Source organism: Gekko japonicus, unplaced genomic scaffold (genome assembly GCF_001447785.1).
Source record: "Gekko japonicus isolate JY-2015 unplaced genomic scaffold, Gekko_japonicus_V1.1 scaffold1213, whole genome shotgun sequence".
Lineage (NCBI taxonomy): Eukaryota > Metazoa > Chordata > Lepidosauria > Squamata > Gekkonidae > Gekko > Gekko japonicus.
Genome location: NW_015164709.1, coordinates 460541 through 487421, shown reverse-complemented (window position 1 = coordinate 487421; position 26881 = coordinate 460541). Strand labels below are relative to the sequence as shown.

Below are 26881 nucleotides of genomic sequence, written 5' to 3'. Positions count from 1 at the left end.
GTGGAATTGTGTTCTGAAGTGAGCAGAATGTCCTCACTCCATTTTCATGCCAGCAATAAGAAAGAGAAAACGTAAATCTGTGTATGGACACTAAAGTAAACAATTAATCATAATGTTGTCGAAGGCTTTCATGGCCGGAGTTCATTAGCTGTTGTAGATTTTCTGGGTTGTATGGCCGTGGTCTTGGCATTGTAGGACCTGACGTTTCACCAGTAGCTGTGACTGGCATCCTCAGAGGTATAATACAGAAAGATGGAGTATTCTCTTTGTCAAGGTGAGAAGCAAAATGGTAGGCAGGTAATTTATATCTACTCAGGAAGGTGGGGCTTGTAGGAGTTCCCCAGTCTGTGAACAAGCTAATGGAGGAGCTTTCCTGAAGAGGTACTTTTGTATATGGACTGGCTGTTTCCTGGGCAGGTTCTTTTGCATGTGGATTGTTTCCTGAGGAGGTTCTTTTTCATGTGGATTGGCTGTTGAAATTCTAATCTTATCTGTAGTGCTATTGTCAGATGTAGAGCCTTTTGTATTTTTCAGGACAGGAAACCATGCCCTATTTATTTTTAAACTCTCTTCTTTCCTGTTGAAATTGTGTTTATGTTTATGAAACAATCCATATGCAAAAGAACCTCCTCAGGAAGATGATCCAAGCTAAGACATGGTTGAGTCAGAACTAAAATTCTGGTGTGAAACCCCGTTATACAGGGTTCAAAAGTCAAGTCCACCAATCACACAGTTCATATACTCCTGCCTAACAAGTGAACATCTAACCCCCCCACCTGTAAATCACCCATTTGTTATCTAAGCTAAAGTTGTAAGCACAGACATCCACCAAGGCCATCTGGCTGTCATCCCTGGGAACAGAGGGGGCACCATTATAAATGTTACAGAGATGCATTGCCCTACAATAAAGTTACTTTCACACGTGCACTCACACTCCCCCCTCCTCAGGAATTCCCCAACCTTATGGCAAAGGCAACAGCAGTTTGACACTGTTTATCTCATGTTGTGGTTGTCTGGTTTTTTTTTAGCAATGTAGCCAGCAGCAGCTCCTGAGCTTCATTTGGAATCTTTAGGGCCAGCCCAAAATTTGCCATTTTGAAATCTTTTCCCCACAGAAAGTACAAGCACAGAGTATGATAATGATTTTCCCCATGGTGCACATCTATATTCAAATGTTTTTTAAACTCCTGAACAAATGGTTCTTTTAATCCTTTACCACTCAAGATTGTTTCATAGCAATATGGAATTGTCAGATGATATTCCAGTCTTCCTTGAATTAGAAAATTATGGGCTAACAGACTCAAGAAGCCTGTGCTCCAAAACTGGATGAAGTATTCATACTGGCAGAACTCTTTGCCTCAGCAACTTCTTAAGACCTGAAGTAGACAGGGCTGGGGAGTCCCATGGTTTACTACCATGAGGGTGGGGTCTGCTACCACTGCAAGGGTGGGGTTTGTAGTGAGAAAGAAATTGCCCTTCCTGCTTCTCCCACCCGAAGAAAGCTTTTTATTTCCTTCAGCATGATTTAGTCTGATTCCCTGTCCTCACTGTGTCATGGCATTTTGTATTTAAGACTCCCCTAAGACCACCATAGAAAGATCCACTTTCCATGTGCACAACTTTATGGACATTATTGTCTGAGATGAGGTAGAATTCTTGCTGCTATGTTGATGCTGCAATAATTTCATATAATATAATTGACTGTGAGATCACCCAGTTTCATGCCTGAATTATACTATGTGATATGGATCTTTGCACGACTGGTGCTATCGAAGATCAATTGATAATGTAATACAGCATGAAAGATTATAAAAACACATTAAAAATACTGCTTTGGAACTGGGCCACACAGCTTGGATGACCATTAGTACTCTGCAGGCTACATTTGGCGGACCAGTTACACATATGGCTTTGAGTTGCCCCTTTGGCATTTCTTGATAGCATGAATGTAGGTGTTGAAATCACATCTGCTGCATGAGTCTGAAAACACATCTGCAAAGACTGTATGCCAGAGTTCCTGCTGAGATCTTGTCTGAGAACTCAAGAAACAGTAAATGTGATGTCAGGTCACTGGGGAATTGGGATAATTGAATCCAATTATAGTATATGCTTAAAATGGTACTTAAATTAATCCTAGATAGAAATGGAATAAAAAAGAAAAGCCAAACAGAAAACTTGACTGAAAAGTGATTGGTGCATAAATAGCCCTAACAGTAGCAGTGATAGCTTCTTTTTTTTAACCAGTCTCTGCTCCCATAACACTTAACAGCAGCTTGATATACATACCTTAGCAAGTGATAATACTTTTCTCTATACCATTAAAATAGTCCTAGTGAGACTCCAGTTCTGAGAAAGCTAGTCACTGAAATCAATGGTACATGAATGAGGCCATTGCTCAGTGGTAAAATATAACAGTGTTGCTGGATCAGACCAAAGGTTCATTTAATCTAGCATCCTGCTTTCCCAGCCAGGTAGTTCCAGAAAGCCCATATGCATGTTTTCAATAGCTGTTACTGAATTAATCCAAGGATAAGAGTAGGGATGTGCAGATAAATATATCCAAACAAAATATATATCCGAAAAATACCTTATCGGTATTTTTTAAATATATTCAGCTCTCCTAGCTGTCCTTTTCAATACCATCCTATATAGCTTTAAAAATATTGACACAAGCAAAGGGTGTGAAAGAAAATCTACTTCTTTTCCACACTGTCTCAAGAAGTGGGTGTGAACACTGCATCCTTTGATACCAAGTGCTTTCTCACAGCAATCTTAGCTACATCAGACAGAGCGGCTCCAGCAATTGCCACTAGCACACCACATGCCTTTTCCCTAAGTTGGTTTCAGATGAAAAACTCAAAGCAAAACCCACAACACAACATTGAGGTTACATTGTTAAATTCAAACATTTTCTAACCAATAGATCTCATGATACTATATATAAGAAATTCCACCTTAGGCAGCATATTGTATGTGCAAGTGCTTAAAAAAAACCCAGTTCCAGTAATTTTGCTGATCCAGCTCTGAGATGTTTACTTAATGCAAAAGTATAAGCCTTGGCATGTGTTCTTTTTAAAATGAAAACCTATATGTGTAGTTTCCAGATCTGAGACATAAATTGTAAAAAAAAACACACCAAAAACCAAAAACGACAACAATCAACAAAACAAAACAAAAACCCTACTGTAAAACTTAACATTAATATTGAGAAATTAAAATCAGAATGAAGATATTGATTTCAAAATATTAACTAGCTCTCATGGTAACTATTGTATATGAGGCCAAGATGAGAAATGTCTTCTACTTGTCTGAATAGTTAAGAATATCTTTCACAACAGATAAAGGGAAATGACAGTCATTGTTTATCTTACTGGTGACCCACGATCTCCTGGTTTCCCTGGTTTTCCAGTTGGGCCAGCTACTCCAGGCACTCCTGGGGCACCCTTTGGAGAAAAACATTAGAAAGGAATGTTACAAAGGAGCATACTGATTCTCTAAAATGTGGCTGCGTAAATAATGTCAGAAAAATCAACTGTACCGTGAGCAACTAGTGAGGTGATAACTAGCAGTGCTACCCTACCCTAAAGAGAGTTACACCCTTCTAAGACCATTGAGGCTGATGGGGTTAGAAGAGTGTAATTCTGCCTAGGACGGCATTGTAAATGGTGTAAAGGAATGCATCTACAAATTCTCTCTACTGTCCACTTTCATTTGTTTACATTTTCACATGCCTTGCAACATATACCACGAGCCTCTCAGTTTTTTCCTTTTACTTATTTTATTTATAGTCTACCTTTCTTTCACTGTGTAGCTCAAAAAGGTGTATATGGGAATCACAGGCGCTGCTTGTCTTCAGCAGAGTTGCTGCATCTTGTGCCTTCCAACTATACCTGGAACCAGGATTTTATTATCTATCCTCTCATGAGGAAAGGTGCCATATGCTGCGATTTGTCTTGAAACCAGCCAGATGTTGCTAGAAACTTGGGCTTGGTTTTTGAGGATCAAATTTTGGCTTCACCTTTTGTTTAATTTTGATTTGAACTCTCTTACTTTCTTAATGGTGACAGATTATCATGAATCTAACTGGTTGAAATGAGTGCTTAACAAAATCAGGTCTATAGGTACACCCCTAGATTTGCTTTACTTATCATCTGCCTCAACAGCATTTCAGATAATTAAACACAGGCTGCTAGATATCCAATTTCAGCACCTGACTGAGGCAGCTAGGAAAACTTGGTCTCCAATTCATCTGGAGTTATCCCTGACACCTGGCCAGATAGCCGCTTATTTCTGCTCTTTAACTGATCCCCATCAAAGAAGGAAATTTATGCTGGCCAGATTTAACATACAGTCGTCAGCCATCTTCTCTGGAAGATGTAAAAAAATCCCCTATAAATTTAGACGATGCCCCTGTAGCCTGGGTGCTATTGAATCTGTTTCCCATGTTCTATTAAATTGTCCATTATACATTAAGATCAGGTGACATATTTGCAGTTGGCAATTTGCCTAATAATTTCCTTCATGCTTTCTGGCCATACTAACTTGCTACAGGTTTCAGCAGATGTAAATTTGTCTGAGTTGCAGGCCACTCTATTGCTAGGCAATCTTTTGAAATAGCTTATTCTTCTAGTTAAGAGAGAGAAGTTTCTGAACATTCAGATACATGTAGTAAGAGGGCAAGGATTGGTCTAGCTGCTTCAGGTCACCAAGGAGCTGAATGCTCAATACTCAGATAGTCACTACAGTTAGCAACTGGCCTGGAGAGAGTGTCCTTTATTCCATTTTAAATACTACAGAATCTTTGCTCCCCTCAGCTTCCCCTTGGTATTATTTCCACTTGAAGAAGTGGGTGATGACAAGAAAACAGACAGACATACAAACAGGCACTTAATACATGTGGAATTTTATATAGGGAAATTAAATAGCACTTTCAGAACAACTCCTTCCTAGTGGTTAGCTTATTTTTTTTGTTAAGAACTATATCTCTGAAATCAGGAGCTTTTCTTTTGAGAATGTATTTTCCAATCTGCCTCAAACCCCAAGACTTCTCAACATTCACATCTTCCTCATCACATCAAAGGCACAAATTCCATAAGAGAAATGTTCAAGCCTTATAAAACATCATGAAGCTTCTAGCATTTTCAAAGCTTAACTGTACTTGAAATGATTTCCTCTTGACTATTTTCCAGCATAATGAACATGTGCAGACCACATTAGCTGCAGTCAGATTTTAAAAATGCCTTCAATTTAACCATCTGTAGTCATCAAAGTTTCTCTCTATTCTGTGATATTTGTAGGGACATGACTGAGAATGCACAGGGGAAAAGTCAGCAGGCTACGTATTTTGTCTGACTGACTCAACAACAAGATAAGAGAGTGAGGCATTGTATAATACACAAAATTAAACAGCTATCTAATATAACCTGTTCATGTGGTCGTACAAAAGATGAGGCGGGTAGGTGTGAAAAACAGCAAATTGACATTTTGATATGAGATTGATGCAGTTGACAAATTTAAGATCAAACAAAACAAAATCCTCCAAATTAATATTTAACATTATATTTGAATAATATTATAAATTAACACTTACTAACGGTCCGGGGGGACCTCTTGGTCCTGTTGGACCATCCTTTCCAGTAAAACCCTATTTGAAAAATTAAGATTTATAGATTAAAAATGAAAAAGACAAATCAATTATATAGCAAGAAGTTTATTAACTATTTATAACTTTTCATGAATTATTTTAAACCCTCATGCTATCTTATTTATTCCACTAAGGATGGGTTACACAGTCATGCCATCTAATACCAATTGAATATACCAAGGTGTTACTCAGACTGAGAAGTCATGCTTAGTGCTAAAGCTCACCCAAATACGATAAGAAAGCCCCATTAAATCAGAGCATCATACCTTCCATCAGAAAGCATACATAAACTCAGTATCAGCAGTTTGCAACCAAGTTAATCCTAGTCTTGTCATCTTCTCAAACTGCTTCAGTGCTAAGAGTCTCTCTACAGTTGGATGAAAAAATGATCCCCTATTCCTTAATTTCCACATTGCCATATTATTTTTTATTTGTTTGTTTAATGAAATTCTTTAAGTATTGACATGTCTCCACTGTGTAACAGCCAGGCCAAGTTGTTCTGTATTAATTCCAGCTTTAGTTATGGAAAACACTATGCAGTTTAGTTGATAGTATAGTATTAAGGGGGTCTTTTTCAAAAGTAAGCTTCCTTTCCTAATCCAAAATCTGCACGGATTCTAATTTCAATCAGAGTCTTTCTGCTGATGGTTTATGGACAGTTTGACAATGCACATAGAGTCAATGGTCAAAGCTAAATCATAAGTTTTTGGGTGATGTAAAACATTTAAATTGTGACACCACTCATATTCATGTGCACAGACAAACACATATTATCATCATAGTAACACGTATCATTTGTATAATGCTTTATAGTGTTCATATTCATTACCTTCTTGTAATATTCAAAACAACTTTGTAAAATATGTATTGGCATCCCTATATTGCAAATGAGGGATGAAGCCAAATGGCTAACAGAGTTGCGTTCATGGCAGATGTGAGATTCAAACTATTTGATCCATCAGTTGTTTGGCTATTATGCCTCCCTGGCTCTTAAAGTTGTTTGGCTATTATGCCTCCCTGGCTCTTAATTTATTCTATTTGACCAAGTGGCTTGTTATGCCACATTCAGGTTTCATTCACCCTGATACTTGGCCACTCTTTGCAGCAGTCTCTGATGGGTATCGTGTCCATTTAGGAAAGCTGTGCATGGGCTACATGTTGTATGTGCCAGTGGTGTGTAATTTACATACACACACACCCCTATTTTGCTTGATACACATAAAGCATAACACCACTGACAATCAAGACGTCCTACTTTACGAGTCATCAAATTTTCGTACTAAAAAAAAGATACTTATGTATGAAATTATATGCGAAGAAATCTTATTTATTTGTTTGTTGAATTTCTACCCTGCCCCCCCAGCCAAGGTTGGCTCAGGACGGCTTACATAAGAGTAAACAGATAAAGGCCCCGTTCACACAGAGGATTTGCCACACTAAAGGCAAGAATGTCAGGCGGATTTTCAGTGAGCCATCACACTGTAACCTGTGGCGTCCCGCCGAAGATGCACAGTAAAAAAGTACTGTGGAAAGTGTACTAGTATCCGGAAAATGCGGGGCAGGCGTCTGATCGTGGGAGCACTAGTATCCCATGGCATCCGGTGCCCATCCACGTCCCGTCACAAACCGGATGTTTTTCATAACCACATGCACACAAACACGTAACTGAAAGCAGTGGTGCTCCGCGGAAGTGCGCATGCACACAAACATGAAATACTTGCTGCGCCACTTCTTTGCCATGCTCCAGCATCGCCATGTGTTCACCAGCTAACAGCCTAAGCGTGAAGCCTCGGGGTACCATGTGATCGGGTTACTGCACTTTATTTTGCTCCAGGGCAAATAGCCACGCCTCCCCCCCACGTTATCTGGCCCGTGTGACCGGGGCCAAAGTACAATAAAACATAATTTACAATTAAAACAGTTCTAAAACCATCTAATCCATCTAACATAGTAAAGTGCTAGTGGTCATTATTATTAGTTTAATGATGGCAGCCAATGGTCGATGCTCTGTCCTCACAGTCGGCTCCTAGATTTTACTTTTTAGTTGTCCTTTAGGCAGCTGGCTTAGGCTGTTGATGGAAATTCCAGGGGGACAGGGCTCTCCATCATTCAGTTGTTAGTTGTTAGTTATTGATGGTGGTGGTGGCCCCAAAAGCTTGGTGGAAGAGCTCCATTTTGTAGGCCCTGCGGAACTGCAAGAGGTCCCGCAGGGCCCTGATCTCTTCTGGGAGCTCATTCCGCCAGAGCGGAGGCACCACCGAGAAAGCCCTGGCCCTGGTTGTAGATAGCCTGGAATCCTTGAGGCCTGGGAGGGCCAGTCGGTTCTGAGCCCCTGATCGCAGTGCTCTCTGGGGAACATGTGGGGAAAGGCAGTCCCTCATGTATGTAGGCTCCTGACCATAAAGGGCTTTAAAGGTAAGAACCAGCACCTTGAAATCAATCCGCTATGCTATTGGCATCCAGTGCAATGCCTTTAGTACAGGGTGGATGTGCTCCCTTATAAAGAGTCACATCAGAAGACTGATCGCAGCATTTTCCACTAGCTGCAGCTTCCGGATTTGAGACAAGGGCAGCCCCATGTAGAGAGTATTACAGTAGTCTAATCTTGAGGTGACCATCACATGGATCACTGTTGCCAAGTCATTGCGTTCGAGGAAGGTAACCAGCTGCCTGTTCAGTCAAAGATGGTAGAAGGCTGATTTGGCAGTGGCTGCTACCTAGGCCTCTATAGTTAAGGAGGCATCCAGGAGCACTCCCAGACGCCTAACCTCCAGCACTGGCACCAACAGTGCCCCATCGAAGGCTGGGAGCAGGATCCCTACCCTTGGACCGTCCCAGCTCAGGCACAGGACCTCCATCTTTGTTGGATTCAATTTCAGTCAGCTCAGCCTAAGTCAACCAGCCATGGCTTGTAACGCCCGGTCCAGATCTTCTGGCTTGGAGTCAGACTGGCCGCCCAACAACAGATAGAGGTGGGTGTCATCCTCATACTGGTGACATCCCAGCCCATGCCTCCTGGCAATCTGGGCAAGGGGGCGCATGTAGATATTAAAAAGCATCGGGGACAGCACTGCCCCGAGGCACTCCACAACCCAGTGGATGCCTTCGGGATAGCTGCTCCCCCAGCACCACTCTTTGTCCCCAGCCTTGAAGAAAGGAGACAAGCCATTGCAAGGCCAACCCCTGAATTCCAGTGTCAGTGAGGCAGTGGGTCAGTAGCTGATGGTTGACCATGTTGAACGCAGCCAACAGGTCCCACAGCAGCAGCACTGCCAATCTGCCTCGATCCAGATGCCTCCGGAGGTTGTCCATGTGGGTGACCAGTGCTGTCTCTGTCCCATGGCCCAGGCGAAAACCGGACTGAAAGGGATCTGGAATGGAAGCATCATCCAAGAAGCCCTGTAACTGAATTGCCACTGCCCTCTGTATTATCTTGCCCAAACAGGGCAAGTTGGAAAGCGGTTGACAGTTCGCCAATTCAGCCGAGTCCAAAGATGGCCTTTTCAAGAGAGGACGGACCACTGCTTCCTTAAGTGCCACAGAGAACAGTCCCTCCAAGAGGGACTTGTTGATAATCTCCCATAGGGCACCTCGAAACCCCTTGAGGCCAGCTTTAATTAGCCACGAAGGGCGCTGATCAAGGGAGCAAGTGGTAGGGCATACATTTAGGAGCAATTTGTCAACTTCCTCTAGGCTGAGTGGACTGAAATGATCCATAACCTGACTAGAAGATGTGCATGGAGCCTCGAGTTCATTCACAGTATCAAATGTAGCGGGGAGGTCGCGGTGGAGCAACAACACTTTATCTGCAAAGTAGCTCGCAAAAGCCTCACAGCCAATATCCAATTCCCTAGTGTTTAGTCTGCCCTGTGGCAGAACAGTAATGGACCAAATCAACAATGGGGCTGGGCATGAGCTTGCAGACGTAATCGCAGCCGCATAATAGTCTCTCTTTGCGGCTTTAACTGCCATCTCATAGGATCTCATAAATGTCCTATAAGATGTTCTTATAGCTTCGTTGCAGGCGTGCCACCACGGTCTCTCTAGCTGTCTTAACCCCTGCTTCATCAACCACAGCTCCTGGGTAAACCACAGAGCGAGCCTAGAACAAGGGTGCAGAGGGCGTCGGGAGCAATCTCATCGATGGCTGTCAAGAGTCAATTATGCCAACTCTCTACTAGCTCATCTAACAAGCTGCCAGGGAGCATTGGATGCCAGAGAGCCATCTGACGCCGCATTGGGTTCATTTGGGTCCACAAGTGAACCAAAATAGGCTCGCCACCCAAACAGGGTCAGAGTGAAATATTCAGACAGGCCTTCAGGGCAAAGTGGCCCAACCATGGTACTGTCAAAGCAGTAATCTGGTCCACTGTAACCCCCACCGCGAAGATCAAATCAAGCATGTGCCGAGCCTGGTGAGTGGGAGTTGTTACAAATGGGAAGAGTCCTAGTGCCACCATGGATGATACCAGATCTGTTGCCTAAGTGGAGGCCGCATCATCAGCATGGACATTGAAATCACCCAAGACTATGAGTCTAGGGCGTTCCAATGCCCAGCCCAATACAGCCTCCACCAGGGACAGTGGGTTCTCAGCCAGTGCGTTGGGCGGTCGGTACACCAGCCAAATCGCCACACTCTCTCCGGCTTCTCAAACTAGGTCGGCACGTTCAATGCTTGTGATCCTCGGCAGTGGGAGCGCTCTGAAGCAGTAAGCCTCCCAAATGAATAGAGCCACTCCTCCCCCCTGCCCCCTAGTCCGTGATTGATGAAGGACCGAGAACCCAGGGGGAGTCAACTGGGAGAGAGCTATTGTCTCGCCTTCTTGTCTCGGTCATGCATGCCAGGTCTACATTATGTTCCAGCAGAAAGTCCCGAAGGACCGTGGTCTTATTGTTTATAGACCTGGCATAGCCCCACTACCTACAACCTTTGGGATGGGATGCAGGCTGGAAGGGGGCTGATCTTCATGAATATCTTTACATTAATATTTTTTCTAAGTAGGAAACTTGTTGCCTGTGGTGAAAACAAGATCTGTCACTTAACCAATACCACAACCTCACAGCCGATGGACTTCTCATCTCTTATAAAACAGAAATGCCTACCCTGTCACCTGGAGGTCCCATTGGGCCAGGGGGGCCAGGTAATCCTGGAGATCCCTAAAGAAAAGAGATAAAAATAATCAGAAAATGATTCATCTATATTCTAAACTCATGAGTTACTGTGATACTGCTTTATGGCAGTCAACAGAACATGCAGACAAACAAACAAACCTCTGATATGAATGAGAAAGCAAACAAAAATATCATTCTAATTTTCACTTCAGTTGTATTCTTGTCCCCACACTTTTAAAAACTATCATGAGGGGCTGCAATCACACACACTAAATAATCCACTTTCAATCCACTTTTAGTGCACTTTCCAACTTGATTTTACTGTGTGAACTGGCAAAAGCCAGTTGGAAAGTACATTGAAAGTGGATTGAAAGTGGATTATTTAGTGTGTGTGACCACAGCCTTACAGATATTCTTTTAGAGATGACTTTCAGATATTGGTTAATCATTAAAGATCTCTTTCTACAAATCCACATGTAGGATTTAACCTATTATTAACTGCCTGAATGTGTCCAACTTTAATTCTACCAACCTCTTTTCATTTCGATGGCTTCCATATTTCCTCAAAATCTAGTCCCATCTCAGAATTATCACTTATTTTACAGACATGCACAACTGACAGAAAATGAATTTTACTGCGTGTTTTAGTTCAATTGTATAAATCTGAACTCTTTTCACAGTGTTTAGTTTTCTGTGTTCAAGAATAGCTGAACAGGTATGTGAAAACTTGTTCATACAAGCCTGCAAGTTACTTACGCTAGTTCCTTTGGAATGCAAGCATCAGAGTCACATCATAAAAATGAACTTACTGATCGACCTGGTAGGCCTGGCTCTCCAGCATCTCCTTTCATCCCTTGACGGCCCTACAGTTGATAACAAATAATAAAAGGTATTTATTTTCTGTAAAGCAACTGGCATGATGAACTAAAGCACGTGTAACATTCAGATCAAAATACACTTTCAAATAGAACTCATTATGCCCAATGTTCAATGCAAGTGGCTGTTGAGTAGAAAAATCTTGATCTTGACTCAAACAAGTAAAAGCAGGGCAAGGATAAGTTTCCTCACCCATGTTTCTGTTATCGCTGATGATGACAAAGTACATGTCTATAATTTAACAACCAGTGTCCATTAACTGTCCTTCTCATAAATTCAGCAATATGAAAATAGTGCTGGCAATGTTTTGATGATAATTCTGAAACAGAATCATGTACTTTAATACTGGCTAATAAGGCGGATCCTACCCCTGACCTACACTGTACTGAGCAAAGTTGGGAGCCTTCCTCCAATTTAAGTGGCTCTTACAATGGAGGAAGAGACTGATACTAAGTGGAGGAAGGCTTCTTAGGCTGGAGGAAAGTTGCTTGGATGAAAGTTGGATCCATGCCAATGGAAAGATGGGTGAGTGTAGTGTGTGCGTTTGTATGTTTGAACTGTGTAGCATGGAGAAATCAATAGAAGGGACACCTGAGGATCAGTGAAGATGGTACAACTGTCATATACACTGATGTTTATTAAGATAATTGAAATAAGAAACAGATATCAGGTTGCTACAGGGGCCTTACTGAGTACCAGGCCAGAGTGCATGTACTTTTCAGCATCCTTTTGGCTGCTTGTCTGAAGCCTAAAGCAGGAAAGTGTTTTTAGCTAGAAAACACTGCTGGAGAGAAAGGAGAATATCAAGAATATGCGACTCTCACTTTATTTCATCAATCGCTTCCCAAGAGGTCAGTCAAGGGATAGCTGCTCTGGAATTATTAAACTTGGAGAATGATGTATGCATAATTCCAGAGCAAGCAGGCATTTGGACTATATGAGCTTTGCTGGCCCTCCTGTTCAGCATAGTAAGAGTCAACATGATGCTTGACACGGTCACATGGTCCATTGGTGCCAGCAGTATTAAATCAGCACAGCCAACTCCTCAGAAGTCTCCTCCTCTGGGAAAAGCAGGAATCAAAATATTCAGAACTCTAATTTGCATACATGTGCCACTCACTCAGACCAAAATGTTCTTAGATACAAAACATTTTAGCCATACTGAAATTTTGCCTCAGTTGGTTTATGGATTGGATTAAACCTTACTAATGCATCTTTACTGATTACAGCTTCAAACTTTTAGTTACTATATAATCTTGTTTGAAAGTACTTCAGTACAGAAATGGCCACAATTCCAAGAAAAATGATTGGTCATCCTTAAGAAATTAATTCCAGAGAGTAGCTGTATTAGTCTGCTGCAGCCAGAACAACAGTCGTTGGCACCTTAAAGACTAACAGGCTAACAGATTTATTGTAGCATAAGCTTTCATTAGAGAACACGTCATCAGCTCTGACAAAATAGGATCTAGCTTGTAAAAGCTTATGGCACAAGACTCTTGTTAAGAAATGAACAATTTTCTTTCAAAATGTTAACTAGCACTAAACCACCTACACATACACTTATACATTTATGTACAAGTTGAACCCGCCTGACTGTTACAGATATCTTTGGAGACCCCACTCCAAGTGCTCCCACCTTCTGAGATTAGATGAGCAGCAACCCAGGAGAGGGCCATCTTGGTCATGGCACCAAAGCTCTGGAACGCTCTCTCACAAGGGAGGGTCACCTGTCCCCTTCTGTTGCTGTCTTCTGCCAGTGAGTGAAGACTTTTTTGTTTCATTTGGCATTAAGACGCTGAGCCACAGACCGGAAGGTCTGTAGTTCGGCAGTTCGAGACCCTGGTGCTGCGTGACGGAGGGAGCTCCCATCTCTAGTTCCAGCTCCTGCCAACCTAGCAGTTCGAAAGCAAGAAACTGCAAGCAGATAAATAGGTACCGCTTCAGTGGGAAGGTGACAGCATTCCGTGCACCTCAGTGTTTAGTCATGCCGGCCACATGACCACAGAAATGTCTTCAGACAACGCTGGCTCTTCAGCTTGGAAACAGAGATGAGCACTGCCCCCTAGAGTCAGATTCGACTGGCTTTCAAACAAGGGAAACCTTTACCTTTTACAAAGATCCCTATTTTCTAACCAAAATTTTAATGTTTTATTTTTTGTATTTTTTCATATGTGCGTGCGTGCGTGTGTGTGCACATGCACGTGCACCTGGAAGTCATGGTGACCTCTGGTGACTGACCCTACCGGGGGCCTGGAGGATATTCAGAGAGGTGGTTGAATAAAACCTGCCCCCGCCTCCCAACTGCTGGCATTTCAAGGAGGTCTCCCATCCAAGTACTTGCAGAATCGATTAGCTTCTGAGATCTGTTGAGATCAGGCTTGCCTGGGCTATCCAGGTACTCTCCGTTGGTCCAGGTCAGGACAACATTTTAATGTTTTAGATGTATTTTAACTCTGTTTTTAACGCTTTTAAAACTTGTTTTAATGATGTACGTTTTTAATATGTTTTATTACAATGGTTGGATAATGTAATTTTATCATGTATCTTAAACGGTTAGCTGCCTTGGTGGCCCATGTAAAAACAGAAAGGCAGAATATATATTTTGTCAATACTAAATAATAATAAGTTACAAAAGCTATCATTTAGTAATTTTTCCAATGAGATTACAGACTTAATTTAATACTCAATGTGTTTTTGGTTTTCTATCTTCAATTAGGACACTTATGAAGCTTCAGAGAGAGAAAGATGGATTATTTTTGAAAGTTAAATGAATGCTTGCTACTATTAAATCTAACATTTTATTAATTCTTCCTAATAAGCAATGAATTATAGTCACAGTTTATATTTAGCAAGAAAAGTATTATATTAATTCCAGATATTCTCAAAATACTTTGGTTTGGATTCAACCCTTTTGTGAATGGAATGAGAGTTTATGGAAGGAGTCCTTCCCGATGCAGCATCTAACCAGCATAGTGCCTAAAAAACAGTTCATGAGAGAATGCTCAAGAACAGCATAGGGTGCTAATGAAACCTGAAGAAATAATTCACAGCTCCTGCACCTTTGTGTGGAGAAAACTCTGGAAGCCGAGTAAATGTTTGCACAATATATGTGTATACAGGGGAAGAGAGAGTTCTGTCAATTCTGCTTTCTCCCTGTAGCATCCTGTGCTACATCTCACTTTGTTCCTGAGAACCCCCTTGAAAAGTACTGGGTTTGACGCATGGAGAACTCGGACTACGACATGCATTCAGACGCGTTTATTGTATTTCACAGGACAAGGAAAAACGTCCCTGCAAGGCCAACTATATACACTCCCAACCGGCACACCTCTGTCCCCATTGGAGGGTTTGAATTTCCCGCTAAGGGTGCTATTGGTGGACTCTTGGTGGACTATGATCCTGGGTCCCCTTTGTGTTTGGGGACCAAGCTCCTGCTTACACGCGGACCCCTGGTCTGCATACATAGCACCCCTCTCTCCCCTTAGTTCCGATTCCTGCAGATAGGCGGGGGGGTCTGTGCTCTCGGAGGGAATGCCGGGGCGCAGGCACGGGGTTGCTTACAGCCGCCTCTGGCTGGCTGACCGTGGCTGGTTGTGGCGAGGGCGGCAGCAGCTCTTCAGGTTCTGGCGATGTGGCTGGGGGCTTGACCGGTGGGGGCTCACCTGTGCGGGGAAGTTCGGGGCAAGCGCTGGCCTGTGGTACATAGAGTCCCGGTCCCTTGAGCTGCGGTTGCTCTTCAGCCTCCGGGAGCTGTTGCCACCTAAGTTGGTCGATATGTTTTTTCAGGAGTTGGCCATCCTCTGTAGAGATCTCATATGATACCAGGCCGGTGACTTGGACTACCCAGCTGGCAATCCAGGAGGGCCCTCTCCCAATGTTCCGGATGAACATGGGGTCGACCGGAAGGAACCCGCGGGGAGCGTCCCTTTGTTCCGTCAGTCTCCTTGGGTTCAGTGCCCAGTCTGGATGTAGGTGGTCCAACAGGATCGTGGGACGCCGGCCCATGAATAGTTTGGCTGGGCAGTGCCCGGTGATGTGGGTGGGTGTCGTCCGCTGTGTCAGTAGGAAGCGGGTGAGCCGGAACTCCCAGTCCTCATTCGTGGTCCGGCTGAGGGCTTCCTTTGCTTTGCAAACCATCCTCTCCGCTTGTCCGTTGGTTGTGGAGTGGAAAGGTGCCGATCTTACGTGCCAGATCAGGTTCCGCTGGAGGAAGTCCTGGAACTCCGCCAACGTGAAGGTAGTCCCATTGTCGTAGACTATCATGTCCAGCAGCCCATGGGTGGAGAAGATCCGGTGGAGTGAGCGTACGACGGCCTTTGTGGAGGTGGTGGACATGGGGCTGATCTCCAACCATTTGGAGTACGAGTCTACTGTTACTAGGAATATCAGCCCCTGGAAAGGACCGACAAAGTCAATATGTAGCCAGGACCAAGGTTTGTGTGTAGACTCCCACGACTGGGTTGGCGCACTTGGCGGGTTCGGGCGAACCACCTGGCAGGTCTGGTATCTCCTCACCCAGGCCTCGATCTCAGCGTCAATTCCCAGCCACCAAACGTAGCTCTGGGCCATAGCCTACATCCTTACAATTCCCGGATGCACCTCATGGAGAGCGTGGAAGACTCGTTGTCGCAGACCCTGTCATCCCACAGGAGACAACCCTTGAGCACCGACAGCTCATACCTTCGGGTTGCGAATGACGCAAACTTGGGCCCCGCAGAGGGCATGGGACACCCCACCACCACCCAGCCCAGAACCCGGGAGATGATGGGGTCTCGGGCCGATCAGGCAGTGATATCCGTGGCCTGAAGGGGTGGCTCCGGGAGGCCTTCAAGTATCAGGACCCCGGGGGTGGGGGCGGTTCGGCATCTCCAGACAAGAGGGGCAGTCTGCTGAGGGCATCAGCGTGCCCCATCACCTTGCCCGGGCAGTGTTCCAGGTGGTAACTGTAGCCAGCCAGGAAGAGGGACCAACGGAGAACCCTGGGTGAGAGTACCTGGGAGGTCTGCTTGTCTGCCGCAAATAAGCCGAGAAGAGGCTTGTGGTAAGTTACAATAGTGAAGGGGCGCCCATACACAAAGTTATGAAACTTTTTCTCCCCTGCCAGTCTCAGAAGAAGAAAAAGAAGAGATTGGATTTATACTCCGCCCTTCACTTGGAGTCTCAGAGCGGCTTACAAACTCCTTTCCCTCCCTCCCCTCTGCCACAAACGGCTCTTTCAGGAACAGCTGTGCCAGAGTTTGTGACTGACCCAAGGTCACATCAGCAGGTGCAAGTGGAGGAGTGGGGAATCAAACCTGGTTCTCCCAGATTAGAGTCCGCACACTTAACCACTACACCAAACTGGCTACACCAAACTCACCAACCCCTCCCGGTCTATTTGAGCATAATTGCGCTCGATGGCCGTCAAAGTCCATGAGTAGTATGCCATGGGGACCTCCCGGCTGTCAGGAAGAAGGTGGCCCAGAACTGTGCCGATGCCATATGGGGAGGCGTCACATGCAAGGATGACAGGTAGGGACTCATCAAAGTGCGCCAACACCTCATTCGAGATGAGTAGCACCTGGACCCTCTTGAACGCCGCTTCCTCCATCGGCCCCATGACCAGGGCGCTGATTTGTCTAGGAGGCAGTGAAGAGGCTCCGCAACCGCAGCCTTGTGTGGCAGAAAGGCGTGATAAAAGTTCAGGAGCCCTAAGAATGCCTGAAGTTCTGCCTTGCTGGTGGGCACAGGGGCCTCCACAATGGCCTTGACCTTGTCCCTCGCCAGATGGAGGCCAGACGCATCGACCCTGAAACCCAGGAAGTCCACCTCCGGAACCCCAAGGAGGCACTTCTCCCATTTGACTTTGAGGCCCGCTGCGTCAGAACGGTGAAGGACGACGCGGAGGCGGGAGGCAAAGTGGTCTGGGGTGGCCGTGGCGATGAGGACGTTGTTGAAGAACAGCATCACCCCAGGGATCCCTTTCAACAAGGAATCCATTAGTTGCTGAAATATCCCCGGGCCACACTCACGCCAAACTACAGCTGCCTAACCTTAAAAGCCCCCCGGTGCATTACAATAGTCTGTGCCATGGCCTCATCTACTGGCAGGTGTTGGTAAGCCTGCATGAGATCCAACTTGCCAAAAATCTTAGCCTCCGTTAAGGAAGCCAACACATGACTCACGACTGGGACAGGGTAGGCATGGTCGCGGAGGGCCTTGTTCAATGTACATTTATAGTCCGCACAGATGCGGACATCGCTGTTGGGCTTTATGGGGGTTACAATGGGGGTCTCCCACAGCACATAGGAGACCAGTTTGAGGACCCCTTGAGCCACTAAACAGTCTAGCTCCGCACTGAGTTTGGTCCGCAAAACGAGCGGGGTGGTGAGGAACCGCATGCGGATGGGGCCAATTTGGGGGTCGAGTTGCAATGAAACAGGGGGGCCCTTGTAACAACCCAGAGCCCCATCAAAAAGCGCAGGAAATTCCCCACAAACCTCAGCAAAATCCCGCAGTGCACATTTATTCATCCCCACACTCAGTGATGCCCAATGGTGCAAACCACGCCCGCCCCAATATGCTAACCAAATTCCCCTCCACTACAATCAAGTCCAGGAAACCCTCAAAACCCCGGTACTTCACCCGGAACATCCCTACACCCCGTATTGGAACTGGGTTCCTCTGGAAGTCCACCAAGCTCAAGGGCGAAGGCCGCAGGTGGGGCTCGCCGTTCAGACAAAGTCTGTTCAGTGTTTCTACAGATATGATGGAAGCCGCTGACTCTGAGTCCACTTCCATTGTGCAGGGGGACCCCTTAATCATGACCTGGACCTGGATCATCGAGGCTGCGGGCAAGTTGGGGAGGCGTAGTACCTATAGTAAGGGCTGGCTTGTCAGGAGGTAGAGATCGTCCGTGCCCTCGGTGGCCTCGTAGTGTTCAGAGGCCTGGCAGCTTGGTTGCGATTGTGGTGGGTGGTTCCGGTTGTCCTTGGATCTGCAGATGCAGGTGAGGTGTCCTTGTTTTCCACATGTGTGGCAGTTGGCATCACGGAACTGGCACAACTTGCGGTCGTGCACCTCTCCGCAACTGGTGCACAGGGAACATCCGGCAGGCTTACTGGGGTGTCAGGAGGCTCCAGCGGATATCATTAGCTTCCGGCGGTGGGGTGTGCGGATGAGATGGACGTCGTCCTCGTCTGAGGTCTTGGGCACTGAGTCAGGGAGCACGAGATGGGATGCTGCCGGTGGTCGGTCGTGGTGAGAGACCTTGTGGGCGATGGTGAGCTGGAGGGCCTCGTTGAGTTTGATGTTGGATGTGCCGATCGTCTTTCGGCGGAGTGTCACATCACTGATTCCCCAGGCGAACTGGGTCAAGAGGTTCTCCTCCACCTTGGAGAAGTTGCATTCCATAGCGTGTCGGCGCAGCCAAATATGAGGGGGGACATTTCTAAATATGCAGCCTCTTGCCAGACATGCTTAATCGGCAAGAAACGGGTGGGGAAACCCCCAGGACTGTTCCAGCCACTAGAAATTCCGGACCAGCCTTGGTCCATCATTTCTCTGGATTTTATCACAGACTTGCCTCCGAGCCATGGAAAGACTGTGATTTCGGTGGTGGTTGACCTGTTTTCCAAAAACGCATTTTATTCCCTGTAAGCAACTGCCAACCACCCGGAAGTTAGCCCAGCTGTTCATGCAACACATAATTAGGCTCCATGCTTTGCCTCACAAAATAATTTTGGACTGGGGTTCACACTTTGTGGCTGGGTTCTGGAAGGAGTTATTGAAGCTGTTGGAGGTGGATGCTTTATAAATCATCAGCAAAATGACTGGGTAGACGTGCTTCCATTTGCAGAGTACAGCTATAACAATTCGGTGCACAGTTCCATAGGCATGTCTCCGTTTAAAGCAGTGCATGGATACGAAGGGGGACCCCCTCCCCACTTTGAGCCCTGAGGACCCGAGGCTGGGGGATGCCCAGATGTGGTGGGCTAAAGTGACCCGAGTGTGGTCAACCCTCCAACAAACTCTAACCAAAGCAAAAGAGGATTACAAATGTTACGCTGACAAAGGGAGAGGCTCCAAATGGGAAATAAGCCAGGAGACTCAGTATATACTTCCACAAAAATCTCAAGGGGCTGCAACTGAGGAAAAAGCTGGGATGGAAATATGTGGGACTGTTCAAAGTGGTGCACCTTATTAATAAAGTGATTGTTGAAGTTGAACTACCCGAAAGCTTACATCACATTCACCCTGTTTTCCATTTTAGTCTGCCGAAGAAGGATATAGATTTGGAAACCTTGTCCTGCAATTCCTTCCCCTCTGATCATGGATGGAGAGCCCCACCAAGAAATGGAGGACATTTTAGACTCTAAAATCAAATGGGGCTGATTGTACTATCTTATTAAATGGAAAGACTTTGACTTGAGACATAACAAATGGGTGGAGGCTAAACATGTAAAGGCTGCAAAATTGGTACACGCTTATCATAAGTGGCTCCCCCTCAAGCCGGGAGAGTGAATGAGCTTGGGGGGGGGGGCAGAATGTCAAACTCTGCTTAGTTTGCCATACAGGGGGGAGGGAAATTCCTATGGGTGGTGAAAACCGCTCTATCATAGGCTCTATCATTGTAACTCTTCCTTGAGATACCTTCCTCCTAGAGGAACATCCTTGAGACCGAAGCTGGGTCAGCTTGCTATTGTAGATAACGGGATCGTACATTCCCAGGGGGGCCTGTTTGAACTGTCTATATCTCTGAACTTTCCCACCAGAATTTCAGTTCTGATATGGTAGTGTTCTAACCTGGATCATGCTGATATCTCAATAAACAAATCACTGCCAAAGAGAGGTTGGGAGTCTCTTAACCAGGAGTCTGACACTGGCCCAAGGACACCCAGCAGACTTTATGGTAGAATGAAGATTTGAACCCAGATCTCCCAGATCCTAGTCTAGCATTCTAACTATTATCCTAAGATTCTTGTGTGATTCGCTTGGGCAAGGAAAACAGGTATTTCCTTGGAACCCAACTGTGATGGACTGCACTTTTTAAAAGCTTAGAAGTGCTGTACAAACAGCTGAAGGACTATGAAGGGTTAATTCTTCACAGAAATCGGGAGCCTTGAGTGACAGGCTGCTCCACACAATCTGATTAGTTAGCATCAGCTGAACAGAAAAAGACTTGAGAGCTGCATGCTGAGGAGAGTACTGACAGTCTGATTTCAGCCCTAGCTTAGAAGAGTTAAGTACTGACAGTTTTGGAATTCAGCCCTGACTGAGAACAGTTTAATAGAGACAGGAGAACTGGGAGAAGTGGGCAAGGAAGTTTGAGAAGTAGGTGAAGACTCCCATTCAGGCCAAGGAAAGGAGACAGATCTTCTAGAAAGAGAAGAAAATTCCCTACCCAGTCAAACAGGGAGTTAGCTCTGAACAGTGCAGAGATCCCTGGACTGGTGTGGTTAGAAACTGCTTTAGAGACCTTAATAGTCAGTTAAAAATTCAAAATGAGTACTGGTGTTTTTAGAGAAGGGGCTTGGGTACTGGAAAGAGTGTACCAGCCTTCTGGAAACCAAAAAGTTAGAGAATACTCAAAGGAAGTGCACTAGTATGTTTGGGAAACCACTAGAATGAAAGCCTCTCAACATCAAGATTTAAATGACTGTGAAAAGCTTAAGGAACTCGCTTTAGTTTGAAACATGAGAACTAAAGTTTGTGCATGTACTGGTTTCACCTCAGAAATTTCAACCCCTGATTTCATCTGGGCTTTCTCTTTTTTGTTAAGTTTTTTTTTTTTTGGGGGGGGGGGTTTGTTTCATTTCAAAATGCCTTGAGTGCCGCTTGTTTAAGTTAAAGCAGGCTCATGATCCTTTCCTCAGGTTCCTGGGCTGAGCAAACAGCCAAAATACTGTTCTGTGACAAGGTGGGATAGCCAGAGTTCTTCAGCAAAGAAAGCATGTTACTAGAGCAGCTCAGTCAGTAAAGGGAAAGAACAATGGAGGAGAAATCTTGCCTCTGAGAGAGGGAAGTGGATGGGGTCACCATAACAACCCAAGTGCCTTCAGATTAACACCTCCTACAATGAAAACTAAAGGTCCCAATTTTCCTGAAAATTAACACAAAACCCATGTGTAATTAAGCCCAGAATCTATAATATCAGATTTAACTTCTCACAACACTAACTTTCTTTGAAAGCTTCATTGAAGGCTTAGGAATTCTCTGAGAACAATGTTGATATTGTGGATCTGTTCCACTAATAATAGTGTTCTCCCCTGGTGTAGAGCCTTCTCTGGATGCATTATCCAGAACAGCCTCTTGCAACAGGTTAAGGCTCCTTGCACCAGTGGAAAGTGCCATTATTAGTAGAACAGATCCCTCATAGATTATTATTATTGATATCACCATGTTCTGCCAAAGTAAAACAAATAGATCAAAGGGTGCAGCAACAAGTCATACAATCAATCAATGCAGTATACAGATATAATGTTGTGTACTAAAGTATGCTGTCCCCATTCAGCAGGTGTTCAAGACTCCTTTGAAATATGGATTAAAATGTAACAGCAAATGCTATGTGAGAGCCCTTATTAGGGTATGCCAGTCATCATGTTTTCTGCACAGGTATGCATGTAAAATCCTTGCATACTCACAGGTTCTCCTGGAATGGAAAGTCCGTTTGGCCCCTGTGGACCTGGTGGGCCTTGAGGGCCAGAAGCGCCTGTGTCTCCACGAGGTCCCAGTGGCCCCTTAAAGAGAAAAATAAAAGCCAATTTCTTAGCCTTTGGTGTCTTACTGTTGCATGAGTCCATGGGACCCCCCCCCCGTCACTGGAATCAGAGCTCCTGAGAAGTCCAGCCACGTTGTTGGGTTGTCCCCGAGGGCAGCAGGGGCCTCAGTTGCATGAGCTGGGAGGGTGGGTTCCATCACCACACCCTATCCTTCGCTCTCTCTGGCCATGGTGTCGCAGACCTCAGGCAATCCTCCTCAGCCCCTGCATGCTGCCCTTCTTTTATCCCCTTCCCCACTCCCTTTCCACTTCCCTGGTTCCACCCCCAACCGTTCCTCTCCAGCCCCACCCCCCTACTTAATGAAAGACGCTGGGCCCTGGGAAAGGTCGGACTCTTGGGCATTTCTGGGTGGGCCGGGCAACATGCACTCTCTTTGCCTTGTTCAGGCTGCCGGGTTCAGAGGCATGGGCGTGCCCTCGCACCGGGCCACAGGCCCAGTGCAGCCGTCTCCACCCCTGGCGGAGGATTCACTTCCTCCTCACGGCTGCTGGCATCAGACTGGCACCGGCTGGATCACTGGGCCGCGGCCATGCCCAGGCCAAGAGCAGACCCTCCCAACGGCCCTCCCTTCGCCTCCCCGGGCCTCCAGGTGAGCTTTGCTGTGGTGGCTGGGGGGGGGGAGGCCCGTTGATGGGACACTTGCAAAGTTGTATCTAAATAAGAACAATCAGTTTTGATTCATGTCAATGGCTTTTCACATGGTGGCAGAAATTACCAAACAACTGACTAATAATCTGAAAGTTTCATTACTTTCTGGCTCTCTAGATAATAATAATATATGCAGAAATCCTAAAAGCCACTTGGGGGGAGAAAAGTTGCCTTGTCAATAAGTTTATCACTTTGTGAACAGGTCATCTGAATATGCCACTGAAACAATGTCATTTAAATGACAAGGATGTGCTACTTGCACATATGTTGGAAATGTTAGTGCAGTTTCTTCTGGCATTAGCTGAAAAAATAATTTGTCCATTATTCAGAAAATTAATGTATTCTCAGGTTCCTCCTCAGACCACTATGGGGATAGCTAATCCCACATAACTTCCTTGAAAAGGAAAGAATAATGGAGTGGAACTGGCATTTATTACATTGTCTCTACCCTTATTCTAGGATCCCCTAATGCTAGAAATGAACCTAAGACAGGAAGTGAGAGATACTCATCTCCTGTATATCACTAATAAGGATCAATTTACACAATACAAAGAGGCAAACCTGGGTATGCTGCAACACATATAATCAACAGGATCTGCAGCCAATTACAGTTTTCTGACAAGCATAAAAACATAATACATTTGTTTGTAAATGCATTTTGTCACATTTATGCTTTACACTTCTAGATATTCTTACATATAAATCAAATACATAATAGAAATACTTAAGCTCAAAATACATTAACTAGTCTACGTTTTCAGTATTCAAAATATAAGACAAAATATTATTAAAATACTATAGACAAAGACTTACAGGAGGTCCACTTGCACCTCTTTCACCTCTTGGTCCCTTAGCACCTGGGCCTCCCTAAAACAATAACATCAAATATAGCATTTTGACATGAAGAATGCAAAGTCACACATTATACATGCAGAAAAATATTCATTGCCACAATTATCATGGGGCCACGTGGTGAGCCCTATACAATGTAATCATTCTCCACCCAAGATAAGGTGTTGTGGGCTACCTCCAGGTGGCAGCTGTGTGTGTGTGTGCATACACACACATATACACACACACACACACCTTTTCAAAAATGCAAATGAAATAGCAGAATCAATGGCTTGATTGGTTAAACAAAACATCTATGACTGACTGATTTTAATACTGGAGCTATTATCCTCCATTATGCACAAACTTATTATTTCCATTCCATCCCATCCCATTCGTAATAGTATCTACTCAAGTCCCTGTACAGCTTTAAGCAGCACCCAGAAAAGCCAGTATGAGCAGTCAGTAATACAAGAAGCACTGTTGTAAACATGTGTCCTGCTACTGTGGGAACCTAATGGATAGGGCCAGCAATGCCCCCTACACAATGTTTGAAGCAGATATTAAAGTCTTCCTTATTTTTAATACAGAAAATAACATATTCATATGGGCATACATTCTACAGTTATGAAAAGCTATGTAAGGTACCTGCTCCCCAACACTATGTCCAACATGACAAGAACATGTTCTTACTTTTCAAAATCCACTTTTTCGCTGATCAGTGTGCACTCCCTCTTTCATAATGTTCAGGATTTTCCTTTCCTTCTAAAATTACCCGTTAGAGGTGTAATTAACCAGATCAGAAAAATTTATTTATTTGGTGTAGTCAATTTCACCAGTCAGCTGATGAATATGGAACTACTTATTTATTTAGCTTATTTATAATTCATCTTTTTCAAGTTGGATTACACGGTGTAAATCAGTGCAACTAATAGGATGTGACATTTAATAAACAATGTAATTGTACTAGGATAACAGAAATTTGAAATCATGTGGTGAGAGCAGGACAATTGTATAGCAACCAAACAATGCATACAATACAAAGTGGTCCTAGTCCACAGCGTCATTCTTTGTAAAAAAGACCTTTTTCAACCATTTTGTTGTAATATAGCCCTAGGCAAGGAAAGCTGTCACACTTAGGATAGGAAAAAGTATTTTCTCCAGACCAAGTTTACCTCTCTTATGTGGCAAATAATTGATAATTATTTTTATCAATTAGAAGAAGAAGAGAAGAGATTGGATTTATACCCCACCCTTCACTACCCAAAGGTGTCTCAGAGCAGCTTACAAACTCCTTTCCCTTCCCCTCCCCACAACAGACACCCTGTGAGGTAGGTGGGGCTGAGAGAGATCTTGACAGAAACTGCTCTTTTTCAAGAACAGCTCTTATCAGAACTACAGCTGATAGTGTAGCCATTGCTATATTTTGACAGTCCTGTTCCTAATTCCCAGTAACAGAGCACAAGCTTTGTATCTCACATTCAACCCTTTGAACTATTTAATATGAGTCTGAGTCACATGTTCCCTGAGTGGACTGTCAATAGATGTGGTCTTGGAGTTCCATGCTCAGAACTTAATTCACAGGCAGACAGGGGTTCGAATTAGATTGAAACCACAGCGCAAGCAGAAAGGAGCTTAAGCTTTTCCTTCCCCACACACCATTTCCCTGATCAGAAATAGTCTTAGGGAGCAACTTCCTGCACCACTGGGGAGTCTTATGTATGAAAATAATAACTCCCATTTCAGGTTAGAAAAATGGCACGGGGGGAAGGCTTAAACTCCCACTCCCCTAAGTTTCATTCCAGATTCGGCCTGGGAATGCCTGTGAATGAAGTTCAAGCATGGAACTCCTAGGACATGTCTCAAAATTCCTTATGGTGGACACACCGACTTTGTAACTTATTAATCAGCCCTAAGACTTCAGGAAACAGAGCTGAGGAAAGTTTTTTCCTAAATCCCTGAAGAGCAGGTATCAGGTATAGTGAACTGGGTGACCTTAGACCAAGATAGGTGGATAGCTCATCCCCCCTATGCACTCTTCTACTACAAAAGCTTCTTGCACAGCACAATTATGCTGTCTGCCCTCTAAGAGAAAGTGCCAAAAGTCAATAGCCATTGGTACTACACCAATGCTCGGTCTAAATTTGGGTCCTAGTGGCAAGGCAAAAGGGAAGGTTTTTCCCTTGAGCCAACACTAGTGTATGAATGAACCGAGCTATGAGATCAGTGTGTAAATCTCAGGCACTCTTTAGGGTTATATATCAGTCACAATACATATTAATCTTTGCTTACAGCAGGTCCTGGAGGTCCTGGGGGTCCCACGCTGTCCTGCATGCATGTGCAAGCATTTGGCAATGCTGGGCATTTTGCTTCATCCCTCTGAAAATTCAAGCACAATCTGCTGTTACTTTCTTCTCACAGGAAACCAATTGCAATCCCACTGGTAGTTATTTCATATAACACTATTAGCTGTACAAATGAATATTCTCTAAAACTCTGTACAAGAATATATCTATATATCTAATAGTGAAGTGGCCCCCTCTGTGCGGATATCTAAATCCTCACTTTGGGGGCCCCTGGGGGGGAGGGAGATGTTTGTGCGCACGTGGGGCGGTCCCCACGTGTGCACAAAAATCGAAAACCTTTGAAAAATATCGGGGGGATGCTTAAATCCCCCCGAAACTCACAGAGCGTCCCCTGCGCATGCGCAGGGAACGCTCTGCGAATGCCGCTGCCGCTTCTGAGCGTGGGGAGGGGGGAAGAGCAGCGAGGGCCCACCCGCTGAAAGCCAGGTGGTTGCCCAGCTAGCAGCCCCGGCGGCCTCTCCGCCTCCGCGGGCGGCAGGACTTTCCGTCCGCTCTTCTCCTTTCTCGGCTCTGCTGGCGCAGACCGGAACGTGGCAGCAGCGGCGGCGGCGCTCCCCACCCGGCCGACTCTTCGCACCAGGGCACCGCGGCGGCGCTCGGCCAAGTCCTCCCACCAGGCCCCCGCGGCGCGTCCCCGGCGGCCA

At 45.0% G+C, this 26881-nt stretch overlaps 1 protein-coding gene across 1 annotated transcript in view; it reads right to left on the bottom strand.

The window, feature by feature from the left end:
* COL12A1 (collagen, type XII, alpha 1) overlaps positions 1–26881 on the bottom strand; it is a 237313-nt gene that overhangs the window by 13134 nt on the left and 197298 nt on the right. The window contains 7 exon segments of the mRNA XM_015409542.1: positions 3372–3443; positions 5591–5644; positions 10748–10801; positions 11566–11619; positions 22255–22350; positions 23854–23907; positions 26164–26250. Of these exon segments, the coding sequence (XP_015265028.1) occupies positions 3372–3443; positions 5591–5644; positions 10748–10801; positions 11566–11619; positions 22255–22350; positions 23854–23907; positions 26164–26250 (471 nt within the window).